The sequence below is a fragment of the Neophocaena asiaeorientalis genome, unplaced genomic scaffold (assembly GCF_003031525.2).
Source record: "Neophocaena asiaeorientalis asiaeorientalis breed wild unplaced genomic scaffold, Neophocaena_asiaeorientalis_V1.1 scaffold242, whole genome shotgun sequence".
Taxonomy (NCBI): Eukaryota; Metazoa; Chordata; class Mammalia; order Artiodactyla; family Phocoenidae; genus Neophocaena; species Neophocaena asiaeorientalis.
The window spans coordinates 5668415-5684993 of NW_020172451.1; the positions used below are offsets into that span (position 1 = coordinate 5668415).

Consider the following 16579-nt stretch of genomic DNA (forward strand, 5'->3'; position numbering starts at 1 on the left):
GGGGAGAAGGGAAGCGGGAGAGAGAGCTGCTGGGGGCAACGCTGGAGGTGGGCGGTCCAGGCTCGGGGCGGGAGGAGAGGTGGGTGCATGCCTCCTTGAGTGGCTCCGAGACCAGCGGGGGATCCCTGTCTCTTCTGCAGGTCCTGAGGCAGTACAGCGTCAACTTCTCCGAGGAGGAGTTCTTCCACATCCTGGAGTATTATGACAAGACGCTGTCTTCAAAAATCTCCTACAACGACTTCCTGCAGGCCTTCCTTCAGTAGGGGGCCAGCTCTGCGAGCCCAGCGTGGACAGATGGGGAGTGCAGGGCCTGTCCCCGAGACTAGTAAAATCTATCATCGAGGTGTCTCACAAACTTCCAGAGTGTCCCCAAAACAGAGCCCACACCCATGCCCGGCCTGCGTCTTTCCGAGGTCATCCCAGGCCCAGCGCTGGGCTCCAGCATCGGCAGTGGCCTTCCAGAGGGCCTCGGGGCTGCCCCACTGAGCCTCGGGACCCTCGTTAGTTTGAGCAAATTAAAATGTTAGTCTTTGCAAGAATGATGCTTGAGGCTTTAAAAGAACCACCAACGATAAACTTCAAAACTCAGAATTTCTGAAGGTTTTATTCATAAGAGCTTGCTGGGTGCCTCAGGGACGCCACAGCACTTCCTCCACCTGGGTCACATCTGTGCCCCTGCTGGGCTTGTCCACAGGGCCGCCTCTCTGCCCCTGGGGACACAGGCACCAGCCTGACGTCACGGAGGAGCGGCCGGCATCTAAGTCAGGCCCCATGTGTTCTTTGGGGGCTCAGCCGTTCCGGGGCCCGGCTGAGCTGACAGCTGATTGGAGCCACCCACCGGCGCCCATTTCGGGAGGGACTCTTGCTTGGACACGACAGGGTGTGACAAGCTGAGAGAAGTTTTAGATTGCCGCAGTCCTTTCCACCCATCATGAAGAAGATGGAAGGGAGACAGTTTGCTGCCTCCTGGAAAGTTCTGGAAGGAACAGAAGAGGCAGGCAAGAGAGCTGCCCCTGAACTGTGTGACCCCGGGCTGTCAGGGAGGGGTGGGGGCAAGGAGCCTCCACTGTCACCCTGAGCAACACACAAGCAACACACGGCCAGCGGACCTCACGTCCCTCAGAGGGACGCCCGGCCAGCGCCCACCGCGGCCCCAGCCACCGGAGGGCGGGTTCCCCAGGGCCTGGGCAGCAGCCTTGGCTTCTCCTCCCCTTTCCTGTCGTCACTGCCACGGCCACGCCTCCTCCTTTCCCTGCTCCCACGGGACACAGACACGGCTGTTGACCAGGGAAGGAGTCAAATGTTCAACCAGAGACCACGGGAGCTCTTAGGAAGCCAGACCAGAGCTGACCTCCTGTGAGCCCTGCTGGCTGCACAGCCACTCCAGCGGGCCGGGTGGGGTCTCCGTCCCCAGTGGAGAGATGGAGACCCTGAGGCCCAGGTGGAGGAGGGAAGGACGCCCTCTGCGGTGCCTGAGGAGTGAGGACATGGCTCCTTGCTTCCTGCACCTCAGCCAGGCACCCCGCAGCCCGGCAGGGGGCATCGGGGACCAGGCTGAGGAGGTCTGGCTGGGCCAGGACTGCGGAGGCCCCCAGATCCCAGAGAACCTGGGGGCCCTGGAGGAGGCTCAGAGGATGAAGATGCCCACTGCGGGGGGGGCGGGGTGTGTGTGAAGGGGGAGGGGTTGCCCTGAGGGCAGCCTGAGTTCAGGGAGGAGGGAGGGAGGGGCCGTGGTCCCTGCTGGCCCCAAGTCGGTGCTGTGGAACAGGAATGCCCTCGGCCCCAGCAGCCCTTCTTTCTAAGGGGCGGGGGTGGGAGGATGCCCTGCCCTTGTGCCCCTGCCCCAGCATTCGGGGCCCCACCTGTGTGCCCAGCCCCCACCCCGTGTGCCTGGCTTCAACCTTCTCGAGGTGCCGCTCATGCTGTGCGCCTACTCCTCAGGGAATGCTAACTTGTCCTTCAAAACTCAGTGCAGGGCTTCCCTGGTGGCGCAGTGGTTGAGTCCGCCTGCCGATGCAGGGGACACGGGTTCGAGCCCTGGTCTGGGAGGATCCCACATGCCGCGGAGCAACTGGGCCCGTGAGCCACAACTACTGAGCCTGCGCGTCTGGAGCCTGTGCTCTGCAACAAAAGAGGCCGCAATAGTGAGAGGCCCGCACACCGTGATGAAGAGTGGCCCCCGCTTGCCACAACTAGAGAAAGCCCTCGCACAGAAACGAAGACCCAACACAGCAAAAATAAATTAACTAATTAATTTTAAAAAAACCAAAAACTCAGTGCAGAGCCGCCTCTTACAGGAAGCCTTCCTGACTTCCCCAGGCTGAGCTGTGCATTTCGTCTGATGCTGTTCAGCAGCCTGTGGGTCTGTCGTTGAGGGACTTAGGGGGCCTCCAGGTCAAGAAGGGGCTCAAGAGGCAAGTGGCTCATCCTGACACAGAAGCAGGACTCAGTGGGGTCACAACTGGCCACCAGCCCTCCTGAAACATTCTCAGAGTAGTTTTGGTGTCAGTGAGATGGGGTTCCAGTTCCAGCTCTACCATGACACTCAGCCAAGTCATTTCACCCCTCTGAGTCTCACTTTCTACATCTGTAAAATGGGCAATCACAACCCCCTCTCAGAGGACATTGTGAGGACCACATGTGGAAAGAGTTTGGCTCTGCAGTGGGGTTTTCTCTCGGAGTTAGCAGAGCTTCCGAGCTGAGGGTTGCAGGCGAGTGGGCTGTTAGCCACCCTCTCCCTTAACCCCAGAAGAGGTGGGGCAGCTGCTTTCCCAATGCTTGGCCCTTTCAAGCTTGAGTCAAGAGAGCAGGGCTGGACTGAGGATCAGGGTGTCCAGCTGCCCCCTGTTCATCCCCTGGCCCCTGTGCAACTTCCCTCTCTGGCTGAGCCTCCATTTCCACATCTGCAAAATGAAGATAACCCCGCTTCCCTCGGGCTCGTCCACCAGTCGGTCTGTGCCCAGCCCCACGAGTCAAACACAAACCTGTCTCCTAGAACCCCCAACAAGGTAGGTCAGAGACAATCAAAAGAGAGGAGGTCAGGGCTGGTGGGGGGAGCCCTAGGTATGGGAACCCGAAGAGCCCTGGCCCTACACCTAGAGCTGGACTTCGGGACAGAATTTCAGCAAGGGGTTGAGGGAGGGTTTCAGCTGAGTGCCCTCAGAGTCAAGGCTGGGAGGCCAAGAGGACTGGGCCATTTCCCAAAGGCAGTACCGTGCTCCCAGCCGGGACCACCCGTCCCCTCCCTCTCCTCTTTCCTGGGTCCTTGTATCCCGATCAGGTGTCTTCAGGTGGGCACCCTTCCCAGAGCCAGGCCCAGCTGAGAGCAACAGCCCTTCTGGATCCTACTGTGTTGAAAGAGCTGAGTGCCCATTTTTCCACCCCAGTAGAACTCATATTAAAGCAAATGGCCCTATTTGTCTCCCCATCATGTATCCATGTCCCTTGCTTTTGACCTTGAAGTTCCTGTTGCTAACTAATGTCTATTTCCCCAGTCCTTGAATCCACACTCAGCCATGTGACTTGTTTTGGACAATGAGCTACTAGCAAGCATGACACAACACAGGTTTGAGAAGCACCTGTGGTTTTGGGCTTTGAGATGCAGAGAGCTGGAAAGAGCGTCACTCCCACGTGTATGAGAAGAGAAAAGCTGGACAAAATGCAAGTTAACAGCTTTTCTTAAATGCACCTGAGAATGGAGCTCAGCGCAAACAGTTCACTAAAGTCTAGAGACAGACAGGTGCATGCAGGGAGAAACAAGACCCAAGCATTTGCTTACCTGGGATAGACATTACAGAATACCATATAAGCCAGTAAGAGGATTCAGCTGGACATTTTTAACAGATTGCTCAAAACCAAATGTGGGCTAGCCTGAGAATGTGAAGGCTCTGGGGGCTCTGACACAGAGGAGTTTGCATCCTCCGGGAACTTCACCAGGTGCTCACAGAGATCAGGAAGGATCCAGAGGAAGCTTCCTCTGTCCCTGTCCCCGCAGCGGTGTGGTTGGAAGAGGGTACCAGCAGCCACTGCTGAAACTCTGCCAGAACCCATCTCCCCATCCCTCGAAGGGAACAGAAAGCTCCATATGCAGAGAAAAGGACAGCAAAACCATAGCCTGAGGGCACCGGTCAGAACCCAGTGCAGGCGACGGGGCAGAACAAGCTCTACTCCTGGTGGTGGAAGGGGGCAGAAATATATGCTAAGCCCTGTATTACATCTGCAGGAGGGGCAGGGCACTCATGAAGGCTCACAGTATGCAAGGCCGAATCAGAACCTCAGAGAAGACGCCACCACATCCTCTACCATCACACCAACAATCATCAAACAAAATGAAAGGTGAAACAGCTAGGAGAGCCACAGGAGCCCATCACTCCAGGGAGCAGCACAAAGGAAGACCCAAAGGCAAGCTGCAAGCAAAATTCAATGGAGCCCAACTCCTGACAAGATCAACCCAAGCCCCACACTAAAGTCCTAACAGAAAGAAAGACACATTCTTCTCCAAGTGTAAAAAATACTTACCTCAGCATCTACTGTTCTATTGTATTAGAGGTTAGCAAATCACAACCAGTGGGCCAAATAGGGTCTGTGGCTTATTTTCATACAGTCTATGAGCTAAGAATGATTTTCACATTTTTAAAAGGTTGGAGGAGGAGAAAGAGAACAAGAGCAAGAAGGACAAGAATCGACAGACTGTATGTAGCCCACAAAGCCTAAAATATTTTCCGTCTGACTTTCTACAGAAAAAGTTTGCTGACCTCTGCTATGCAGATGTCCAGCTTTCAATAAAAAACTATGAGGCATACCAAATGGCAATTAAAAGAAAAAAAAATAAACAGTGAAGAGACAAAGCAGTCATCAGAATGAGACTCACGGGCTTCCCTGGTGGCGCAGTGGTTGAGAGTCCGCCTGCTGACGTAGGGGACACGGATTCGTGCCCCGGTCCAGGAGGATCCCACATGCCGCGGAGTGGCTGGGCCCGTGAGCCATGGCCGCTGGGCCTGTGCGTCCGGAGCCTGTGCTCTGCAACAGGAGAGGCCACAACAGTGAGAGGCCCGTGTACCGCAAAAAAAAAAAAAGAAAAAGAAAAAGAAAAGAATGAGACTCAGATTTGGCACAGATTTTAAACTATCAGAAAAGAAATTTAAAACAATCAATTTGTATGTTAAAGCTCTACCGGAAAAAAGTAGACAACACATATAATCAGACAGGAAGTTTCAGCAGAGAGGTGGAAACTGTAAGAATCAAATTGTAATCTTAGAAATGAAAAACAGTAACAAAGATAATGATTGCCTTTGACAGATGCATCAGTAGACTTACACAATCAAGGAAAGAATGAGTGACCTTGAAGATAGATTAATAACATGTACCCCAATTGAAATGCAAAGAGAAGGAAGAATGGGAAAAATAACAAAATATCAGAAAGATGTGGGACAATATACAATGGTCTAACATATACATAATTGGAAACTAAGAGGAAGAAAGAGAACATGGGGCAGAAGAAATATTTGAATAAATAATGACTGGGAATTTTCCAAAGTTAGTGAAAGACCCTAAACTACAGAGAAAAAAAGCTTATTGGACCAGGCAAGATTCCTTTATATACATAAGATTCTTATATGCATATGAGGGAGAGAGAGAGAGGGAGGGAGGGAGGGAGAGTTTTAAAAGTTAAATATACTTTCAAAAGTTAATAAATCACTGCCAAGAAAAAAAAAATAAGTCAATACAGGAGATAAGATGGAATCATAGAAGCAAAATTAGAAGAATAAGGACCTCTGACACGTCTCTCCTCCAAATTGTTAGAATCAACTTTTTCAGAACTTAACCGAAGATTTGCAAGAACCCAAGGAACATTTATTCAAGAAAAGCAGCTGAAACCTAGCAAGGACAGCAAGCTTTGTGGCATTTTAACTTGCCCTAGCCCAATCAGCCACCTCCAGCTCCACAGTAGCCTTGAGAAATAACAGCTGTCTCAGTGCAGAGTGGCAGTCACTGGAGGGAGCAGAATAGAGCTGGAGCGCTTTCAAAGCCTCATTCCCAAAGAATTATCATTATTTGACCTGCCTAGTGATTCCCTGGAAGACCTCATTTGCAAGACTGTCTGTATGTGAACTGACTCAGAGACTGTACCGTTACAGGTATGAAAAAACATTTCCCCCAGAGTAGGGGAGGGGACATTTGTCAAAAAAAAAAATTACACACAAATGTTTTAACTTTGCGGCTGCTTGAGGCAGTAGATAACAGCTGGGGTAACCAATAGGCTACACAGAACGCTTAAAAGGAAAAGCTGAGGAATAAGAGGGTTTGGAAAGTTCCCAAGATAGTCCTGGGAATCTAGAAGGCCACGTATGTGCGTAGGGCTGGGCACATGCCCAGGGATGTGTGCTTGCTCAGAAAAGACATGAGAAAGCCCTAAGCTGTCATCTCTAGCTGACCTTAAGGCTCTGCACAAGCAGGAAATCAAGGCTAAAGCAGAGTTGTCAACTGCCTACCTGAGTGTTGAAGGCATGATTCAAAATGCACACAGAGCTCAGCGGCAGATTGGGAGATTTACTGGTTCCAAGTGTTTAAGGAAATCTCTGCCTAATGATTAGCTAACCATTAAGCTACCTGAGAAAAGATTTCAATGGCCACACATGACAAAGAATACAAACATTACAGAATTATTTCAGAGAAGTCACTAAATAAACAACTACAATAAGCAGAAACAACAGTAAACCTTTGGAGGAGGAGAACCTTATTTCCAAAGTTGTTGTAGTTCATTATTGTAAATGACCAGTGTTTAACAAAAAATTATAAGACATACAAATAAACATGAAAGTATGGTCCATACCCAGGGGAAAAAAGGTAATCAATAAAAACTGCCCCAGAGGAAGCCCAAATATTGGACTTAGTAGACAAAACTTTAAATCAGCTATTTTAAATATATTCAAATATCCAAAGGAACCCATGTGTGAAGAACAAAAAGAAAGTACAAGAACAATATTTCACCAAATAGAGGATATTAAAAGTATTAAATAAGCAGATCAAAAGTATTAAAAAGAACCAAAAAGAAATCCCAGAGTTTGAAAAGTTTAACTGAAATTTAACATTCACTAGAAGAGCTTAACAGCAAATTTGAAGATGCAGAAGAAAGAATCAGAAAACTTGAATATGAGTGAATTGAGATTATCCGGTCTGAAGAACAGAAATAAATAAATAAATAAAGGAAGAACAAAATTCTTTCTTGAAGAAGATAAATGAACAGAGCCTCAAAGATTTGTAGGGTATCATACACACAATGGAAGTCCCAGAAGGAGAGGATAGAGAGAAAGGGGCAGAAAGAATATTTGGAGAAACAATAGCCAAAACTTTCCCAAATTTGAAGAAAAACATGAATCTGCATATCCAAGAAGTTCAATGAACTCCAAGGAGGATAAAGTCTCACAGAGGTCCACACATCGACCTATCATATTAAACGTATGATCATCTCAGTAGATGCAGAAAAAGCATTTGACAAAATTCAGCACTATTTCATTAAAACACTCTTAACAAACTAAGAATAGAAAGGAACTTCATTAACTGAATAAGAAATATTTACAAAATACTATAGCTAAAATTACAGTGAATGGTGAGAAACTGAATGTTTTCCCCTAAGATCAGGAGAAAGGCAAGAATGTCCTCTCTCATCACTTTTATTCAACATCATACCACAAATCCTAACCAGTGCAATAAGGTAGGAAAAATAAATACAGGAAGGAAGAAATGAAGTTGTCTCTATTTGCAGATGACATGGTTAAATTCCAAAGAACTCACCAACAAGCTAAATAAGCTAACTAAGTGAGTGACAAGGTCCGTACACAAAAGTTAATTATATGCCTATGTACCCACAGTGAACAATCAAAACATGAAGTTTAAAAGACAGTACTATTTATAATATCCCCCCATTAAGTACTTAGATATAAATCTAACAAAATGTGTATAGGCTCTGTATGATGAAAACTGCAAAACATAAATGAAGGAAATCAAAAATCTAAATAAATGGAGAGAGAAATCGTTTTCATGAATTGTGAGACTCAATGTTGTTAAAATATCACTTTTCTCCAGTTTGATCTATAGATTCTATGCAATCCCAATCAAAATCTCAGCAATATTTATATGTCAAGTCAATCCAAAAATATATATGAGGGGCAGAGTCAAGATGGTGGTGTGGGAAGACTAGGAGTTAGTCTCTCCACCCTGGTGGCTGCTAGTGGGGACTCTAACCCCCAAGGAGATGGGAGGAACCCCACAATGAACGGGTAGGATGTAGGGGGACCAAGGGGGGGAGGAGAAGTGGAGGCCAGACAACATTGGCACCCCTGAGGCCGGGGAGATCAGGAGAGGCAGGTGGGAGGGACTCTCTGGGAAGAGCACAAGAGGAGCAGAGGGCCATTGTCCTGCCCACTCGGGCATGGGGAGCCTGCTGAGCTCCCAGGCCGATCCCCTGCCCTCCAAGCCCCCTCCAGGCTGCGTGGGTCCTGGAGGCATAGGAGGGAGACTGGGGAGATCAGAGGAGACAGGTGGGAGGAGCCCTGTGGGAGGGGCCCTGCAGGAGGAGCAGGAGAGAAGCAGAGGGCGATTGCCCTGCCCATTCGGACTCGGGAAGCCTGCTGGGCTCCCAGGTGAGGTGCTCTGCCCTCTGAGACCAGGGGTGGGGGGCACACCTGGGCCCCTTCTGTTCCTTGAGTCCAAGCGCCACCCCCCACAGCCCCCAGGGCCTTTTCCAGCCCTGTGGGTCCTGAGCATTGGCCCTGCCCACTGCCCAAACCTCACCCTTGCTTAGACCCTGCCCTCCACAGCCAAGGTCTTTTCCCCCCTCCTTTTTTTTTTTCCCTTTTCCCTCTTCCTCATTTTTACTGTTGTGGTACTGATGTACCTTCCAGTTGTTGATTCATGTGTGTTTTTATTTTTACATTCTTTCTAACATATCTGTTAGTTTCCTAGTCTAATATTATTTTTAAATTTTTATTGTTTTTTTTTTTTGCCACCCCACGTGGCTTGTGGTATCTTGATTTGCAAGCATGGGTTTGGGCGGAAACTCCTGCGATGGGTGCTCCTAGTCTGAACCACTGGACTAACAGAGAACCTCAGACCCCAGGGAATATTCATTGGAGTGAGGTCTCACAGAGTTCCTCATCTCAGCACCAAGACCCAGCTCTACCCAACAGCCTACAAACTCCAGTGTTGGAAGCCTCAGGCCAAACAAACAGTAAAACAGGAACACAATCCCATTCATAAAAATAAATAAATAAATAAGATGGCAAAAAAATATATCACAGATGAAGGAGCAAGGTAAAAACCTACAAGACCAAATAAATGAAGAGGAAATAGGCAATCTACCTGAAAAATAATTCAGAGTAATGATAGTAAAGATGATCCAGAATCTCAGAAATAGAAAGGAAGTACGGATTGAGAAAATACAAGAAATGTTTAACAAAGATCTGGAAGAAATAAAGAACAAACAAACAGAGATGAACAGCACAATAACTGAAATGAAAAATACACTAGAAGAAATCAATAACAGAATAACAGAGGCAGAAGAACGAATAAGTGAGCTGGAAGACAAAATGGTGGAAATAACTGCCAAGGAGCAGAATGAAGAAAAAAGAATTAAAAGAACTGAAGACAATCTCAGAGACCTCTGGGACAACACTAAATGCACCAACATTCGTATTATAGGGGTTTTAGGAGAAGAAGAAAAAAAGAAAGGAAGGGTCTGAGAAAATATTTGAAGAGATTATAGTTGAAAACTTCCCTAACATGGGAAGGGAAATAGTCACCCAAGTCCAGGAAGCACAGAGAATCCCATACAGGATAAACCCTAGGAAAAACACACTGAGACACACATTAATCAAACTAACAAAAATTAAATTCAAAGAAAGAATATTAAAAGCTGCAAGGGAAAAACAAAAATAACATACAAAGGAATCCCATAGGTTATCAGCTGATTTTTCAGTGGAAACTCCACAGGCCAGAAGGCAGTGGCAGGATATACTTAAAGTGATGAAAGAGAAAAACCTACAACCAAGATTACTCTACCCAGCAAGGATCTCATTCAGATCCAATGGAGAAGTTAAAAGCTTTACAGACAAACAAAAGCTAAGAGAATTCAGCACCATCAAACCAGCTTTACAACAAATGCTAAAGAAACTTCTCTAAGCGGGAAACACAAGAGAAGAAAAAGATCCGCCAAAACAAACCCAAAACAATTAAGAAAATGGGAATAGGAACACCCATATTGATAATAACCTTGAATGTAAATGGATTAAATGCCCCAACCAAAAAACCCAGACTGGCTGAATGGATACAAAACAAGACCCATATATATGCTGTCTACAAGAGACCCACTTCAGACCTAGGGACACATACAGACTGAAAGTGAAGGGATGGAAAAAGATATTCCATGCAAATGGAAATCAAAAGAAAGCTGGAGTAGTAATACTCGTATCAGATAAAATAGACTTTAAAATAAAGACTGTTACAAGAGATAAGGAGTGATGCTACATAATGATCAAAGGATCAATCCAAGAAGATATAACAATTATAAATGTTTATGCACCCAACATAGGAGCACCTCAGTACATAAGGCAAGTGCTAACAACCATGAAAGGAGAAATCGACAGTAACACAATAATAGCAGGGGACTTTAACACCCCACTTACACGAATGGACAGATCATCCAAACAGAAAATAAATAAGGAAACACAAGCTTTAAATGACACAATAGACCAGATAGATCTAATTGGTATTTATAGAACATTCCACCCAAAAGTGGCAGAATGCACTTTCTTCTCAAGTGCACATGGAACATTCTCCAGGATAGATCACATCTTGGGTCACAAATCAAGCCTCAGAAAATTTAAGAAAATTGAAATCATATCAAGCATCTTTTCTGACCACAACGCTATGAGAGTGGAAATCAATTACAGGGAAAAAAAAAAACTGTAAAAAACAAATACATGGAGGCTAAACAGTGTGCTACTAAATAACCAAGACATCACTGAAGAAATCAAAGAAGAAATAAAAAATACATAGAAACAAATGACAATGAAAACATGATGACCCAAAACCTATGGGATGCAGCAAAAGCAGTTCTAAGAGGGAAGTTTATAGATGTAATTTAAAATCTTCCAATAAACAAAAGTCCAGGACCAGATGGCTTCACAGGCAGATTCTACCAAACATTTAGAGAAGAGCTAACACCAATCCTTCTCAGAGTCTTCCAAAACATTGCAGAGGGAGAAACACTCCCAAATTCATTCTACAAAGCCACCATCACACTACCAAAACCAGAAAAAGATATCACAAAGATAATTTTAGACCAATATCACTGAAGAACATAGATGCAAAAATCCTGAAGAAAATACTAGCAAACAGAATCCAACAGCACATTAAAAGGATCATACACCATGATCAAGTGAGATTTATCCCAGGGATGCAAGGATTCTTCAATATATGCAAATCAATCAATGTGATACACCACATTGACAAATTAAGGAATAAAAACCATATGATCATCTCAATAGATACAGAAAAAGCTTTTGACAAAATTCAACACCAATTTATGAAAAAAACTCTCCAGAAAATGGGCATAGAGTGAACCTACCTCAACATAATAAAGGCCATAAATGACAAACCCACAGCAAGCATCATACTCAATAGTGAAAAACTGAAAGCATTTCCACTAAGATCAGGAACAAGACAAGGATGTCCACTCTCACCACTCTTATTCAACATAGTTTTTGAAGTCTGGCCACAGCAATCAGGGAAGAAAAAGAAACAAAAGGAATACAAATTGGAAAAGAAGAAGTAAAAATGTCACTATTTGCTGATGACATGATACTATACATAGAAAATCCTAAAGATGCCACCAGAAAACTACTAGAACTAATCAATGAATTTGATAAGGTTGTAGGATACAAAATTAATGCACAGAAGTCTCTGGAATTTGTATACACCAACAACGAAAAATCAGCAAAAGAAATTAAGGAAACACTCCCATTTACCATTGCAACAAAAAGAATAAAATACCTAGGAATAAACCTGCCTAAGGAGGCTAAAGACTTGAACTCAGAAAACTATAAAACACTGATGAAAGAAATCAAGGATGACATGGAGAAATATACCATGTTCTTGGATTGGAAGAATCAATATTGTGAAAATGACTATACTACCCAAAGCAATCTACAGATTCACTGCAATCCCTATCAAACTACCAATGGCAGTCTTCACAGAATTAGAACAAAAAAGTCTTACAATTTGTATGGAAACACAAAAGACCCCGAATAGCAAAAGCAATCTTGAGGAAGAAAGACGGAGCTGAAGGAATAAGGATTCCTGACTTCAGACTATACTACAAAGCTACAGCAATCAAGACAGTATGGTACAGCACAAAAACAGCAATACAGATCAATGGTGCAGGATAGAATGCCCAGAGATAAACCCATGCACATATGGCCACCTAATTTACAACAAAGGAGGCAAGAACATACAATGGAGGAAAGACAGCCTCTTCAATAAGTGGTGTTGGGAAAACTGGACAGCTACATGTAAAAGAATGAAATTAGAACACTACCTAACACCATACACAAAAATAAACTCCAAATGGATTAAAGACTTAAATGTAAGTCCAGACACTATAAAACTTTTAGAGGAAAACATAGGAAAAACACTCTTTGACATAAACCACAGCAAGATCTTTTTTGACCCACCTCCTAGAGTAACAGAAATAAAAGCAAAAATAAACAAATGGGACTTAATTAAACTGAAAAGCTTTTGCACAGCAAAGAAAACCATAAACAAAACAAAAAGACAACGCTCAGAATGGGAGAAAATATTTGCCAATGAAACAACTGACAAAGGATTAATCTCCAAAATATATAAACAGCTCATGGAGCTCAATATCAAAAAAACAAACAATCCAGTTAAAAAATGGACGGAAGACCTAAATAGACATTTCACCAAGGAAGACAAACAAATAGTCAAGAGACACATGAAAAGATGCTCAACATCACTAATTATTAGAGAAATGCAAATCAAAACTACAATGAGGTATCACCTCACACTGGTCAGAATGGCCATTATCAAAAATGCTAGAAACAATAAATGCTGGAAGGGGTGTGGAGAAAAGGGAACCCTCTTGCACCGTTGGTGGGAATGTAAATTGATACAACCACTATGGAAAACAGTATGGAGGTGCCTTAAAAAACTACAAATAGAACTACCACATGAGCCAGCAATCCCACTACTGGGCATATACCCTGAGAAAACCATAATTCAAAAAGAGACACGCACCACAATGTTCATTGCAGCACTATTTACAATAGCCAGGACATGGAACCAACCTAAATGTCCATCAACAGGTGAATGGGTAAAGAAGATGTGGCACATATATACAATGGAATATTACTCAACCATAAAACGAAACGAAATTGAGTTATTTGTAGTGAGGTTGGTGGACCTAGAGTCTGTCATACAGAGTGAAGTAAGTCAGAAAGAGAAAACAAATACCTATGCTAATGCATGTATAAGGAATCTAAAAAGAAATGGTACTGATGAACCTAGTTGCAGGGCAGGAATAAAGAGGTAGTCATAGAGAATGTACTTGATGACATGGGGTGGGAGGGCGAAGCTGGGGCAAAGTGAGAGTACCATTGACATATATCCACTACCGAATGTAAAATAGTTGGCTGGTAGGAAGTAACAGCATAGCACAGGGAGATCGGCTCGGTGCTCTCTGGTGACCTAGAGGGGTGGGATAGGGAGGGTGGGAGGGAGGCTCAAGAGGGAGGGGATATGGGGATATGTGTGTACATATGGCTGATTCACTTTGTTGTACAGCAGAAACTAACACGGTATTGTGAAGCAATTATACTCCAATAAAGATCTATTAAAAAAATAGAAATATATATATATGAAAATGTAAAGGAGCTAAATTAGCCAAAACAACTGTGAAAAAGAACAAAATTGAAGCACCCATACTACCCAACTTCAAGATTTACCCATAAAATTATAGTAATCAGGAGAATATGATTTTGACAAAATCACAGGCCAGAAATAAACCCACACAAACATAGTCAACTGATTTTTGACAAACGTGCAAAGGCAATTCCATGGAAACATAGTGTCCATTTGAAAAAACATGAAACTGTCACATACCTCACACCTTACACAGAAATTAACTCAAAATGCATTATAGACCCAAATGTAAACATAAAACTTCTATGAGAAAACGTCAGAGAAAATCTGCATGACCTTGGGTTTGTCAATGTGCTACACCAAAAACACAATCTATAAAAGAAAAAATTGATAAACTGGACTTTATGAAAATTAAAAACTTTTGCTCTGAGAAACTGTTAAGAGAATAAAAAGACAACCTACAGACTGGAAGAAAAGATTTGCAAATCACGTATTCAATTAAGGACTTGTATCCAGTGCCTAAAGAACTTTAAAATTCAAAAACAAGAAAAAAAAACAACCTAGTTTTTAAAGAAGGGCACAAAAAATCTGAACAGATGCTTCACAAAAGATCTGAACAGGTGCTTCACAAAAGAAATATGGCAAATAAACATATAAAAAGATGTTCCACATTATTTGTCATCAGGTAAATGGAAATTAAAACCACAATGAGATATAACAATACTCAAATGGTTAAAATTTTTAAATTAAAACAAAATTTTGGGGGGGTATAATTGGTTTACAATGTTGTGTTAGTTTCAGGTGTACAGCAAAGTGAATCTGTTATACATATACATATATCCACTGTCTTTTAGATTCTTTTCCCATATAGGCCATTACAGAGAATTGAGTAGAGTTCCCTGTGCTATACAGTAGATCCTTATTAGTTATCTATTTTATATATAGTAGTGTTTATGTGTCAACCCCAATCTTCCAATTTATCCCTTCCCTCCCCCTTAACCCCAGGTAACCATAGTTTATTTTCTACATCTGTAACTTTATTTCTGTTTTGTAGATAGATTCATTTGTAGCCTGTTTTTAGATTTGGTTAAAATTTTTAAGTTGACAATACCAAATTCCAGTGAGGATGGGGACCAACAGGAATACTCATTTATTGCCCGCAGGATTACAAAAGCATACAGCTATTTTGGAAACCGGTGTGATTAAAAAGGGGCCAACCATATGACCCAGCAATCCCACTACTGGGCATATACCCTGAGAAAACCAAAATTCAAAAAGAGTCATGTACCAAAATGTTCATTGCAGCTCTATAGAGGGGAAAAAAAAGGGGGGGCCAATAAAGGAATTTTTCAGGTAATGGAACTATTCCCTATAGTACTGGTGTGGTGGATACATAACTCTAAGTATTTGTCAAAACCCATAGAACTGTACATTACAAAGAGTGAACTCTATTGTATGCAAACTTGAAACAGCCAATCAGTGTGTCAGGGAGTCTCAGGATGGAATGCAGACTGTGATTGAAGGATCTAATTGTATCGCAAATATATGACAAAACCTCACTGATTAGGTGGGGGGAAAGGAGCTGACCAATTTAACCTTGGAAAACAGAGTTTAGACCGTAAAGCTAAAGACAAAAAGACTGCACATGAACCCTGTTCTCTGGTTGGTAACGATGTTTCTTACAGGGGTACAGATCTGCAGTTCTGAGACTATGTGCTTTGTAGGTATCCTAGGGTCAAACAAATACCTAAACTGATTGTAGATATGGGAGCCAGGCTTCTGATTGTCAAAGAAAAAAGTTACAAATGGGCAAGGCAGCAAGGCAGGAGTAAACTCTGCATTGTTGGTTTAGCGTCAGAGGGGAGGCTGTCAGTATGAACTAATGCTTATTTTAAGATAAATAGATGATAGGTGGATGGATGGACGGAAGGATACAGAGGCAGGGATAGATAAGTGTATGTATACATGGATTAGTATACTACAAATATTTCCTAGCTCTGGCCACTAAGAGGGTCTAGAAATAGTGAGAGTAGCAACCAGTCCATCTACAATCCAGATCTTAGTTTCTAAATAAAAGGAGCCAGAACTCTGGAGAAATGGCTGATGCTAGCAATGGGGCGAGAGAAACACAAGGTGAGCCTGGAGCAGAAAGCAAGAAAGTGAAACGAACAAACAAAAAAATAGGAATATGTCCAAAGAACACAGGAGCCAATTCGAAAGGGCTCCCAAATGGACAAAGTTAGAACAATTTGACCGATGAAATAAATGATAGCATGAGATTCTAACCTAAAGAATACCCATGCTGCTGTAAATAAATAAATGACAGAGAAGGGACAAATCTCCCTTACAGAACAATTCCAAATAATAAATGTAGAAGGGAAAAAGAAATAGAAAATCATCATGAGAACACCACAGTAACCATTGATCCAGGCAAGATCCACGGATGGATGCTAAAATTAGTGGGCAAAACTTTAGGAGGCTTGCATAGCCTTGAAGTGTCTCCTCCAAATAGGTATTAATTAATGTGGTGATCTTATCATACGTCCACATTCTTTGATGCTTCATTCCCCTCTCCTGAGTGTGAGCTGGACTAGTGACTCATTTCTAACAAACTGGGTATGGAAAAGGAAAACTGGTATCT

At 43.5% G+C, this 16579-nt stretch overlaps 1 protein-coding gene across 1 annotated transcript in view; it reads left to right on the forward strand.

Moving 5' to 3' along the window:
* EFCAB6 (EF-hand calcium binding domain 6) overlaps nt 1-263 on the forward strand; it is a 217026-nt gene extending 216763 nt beyond the window's left edge. The window contains 1 exon segment of the mRNA XM_024737554.1: nt 141-263. Coding sequence (XP_024593322.1) covers nt 141-263 — 123 coding nt within the window.
* Nucleotides 264-16579: the final 16316 nt, after the last annotated feature.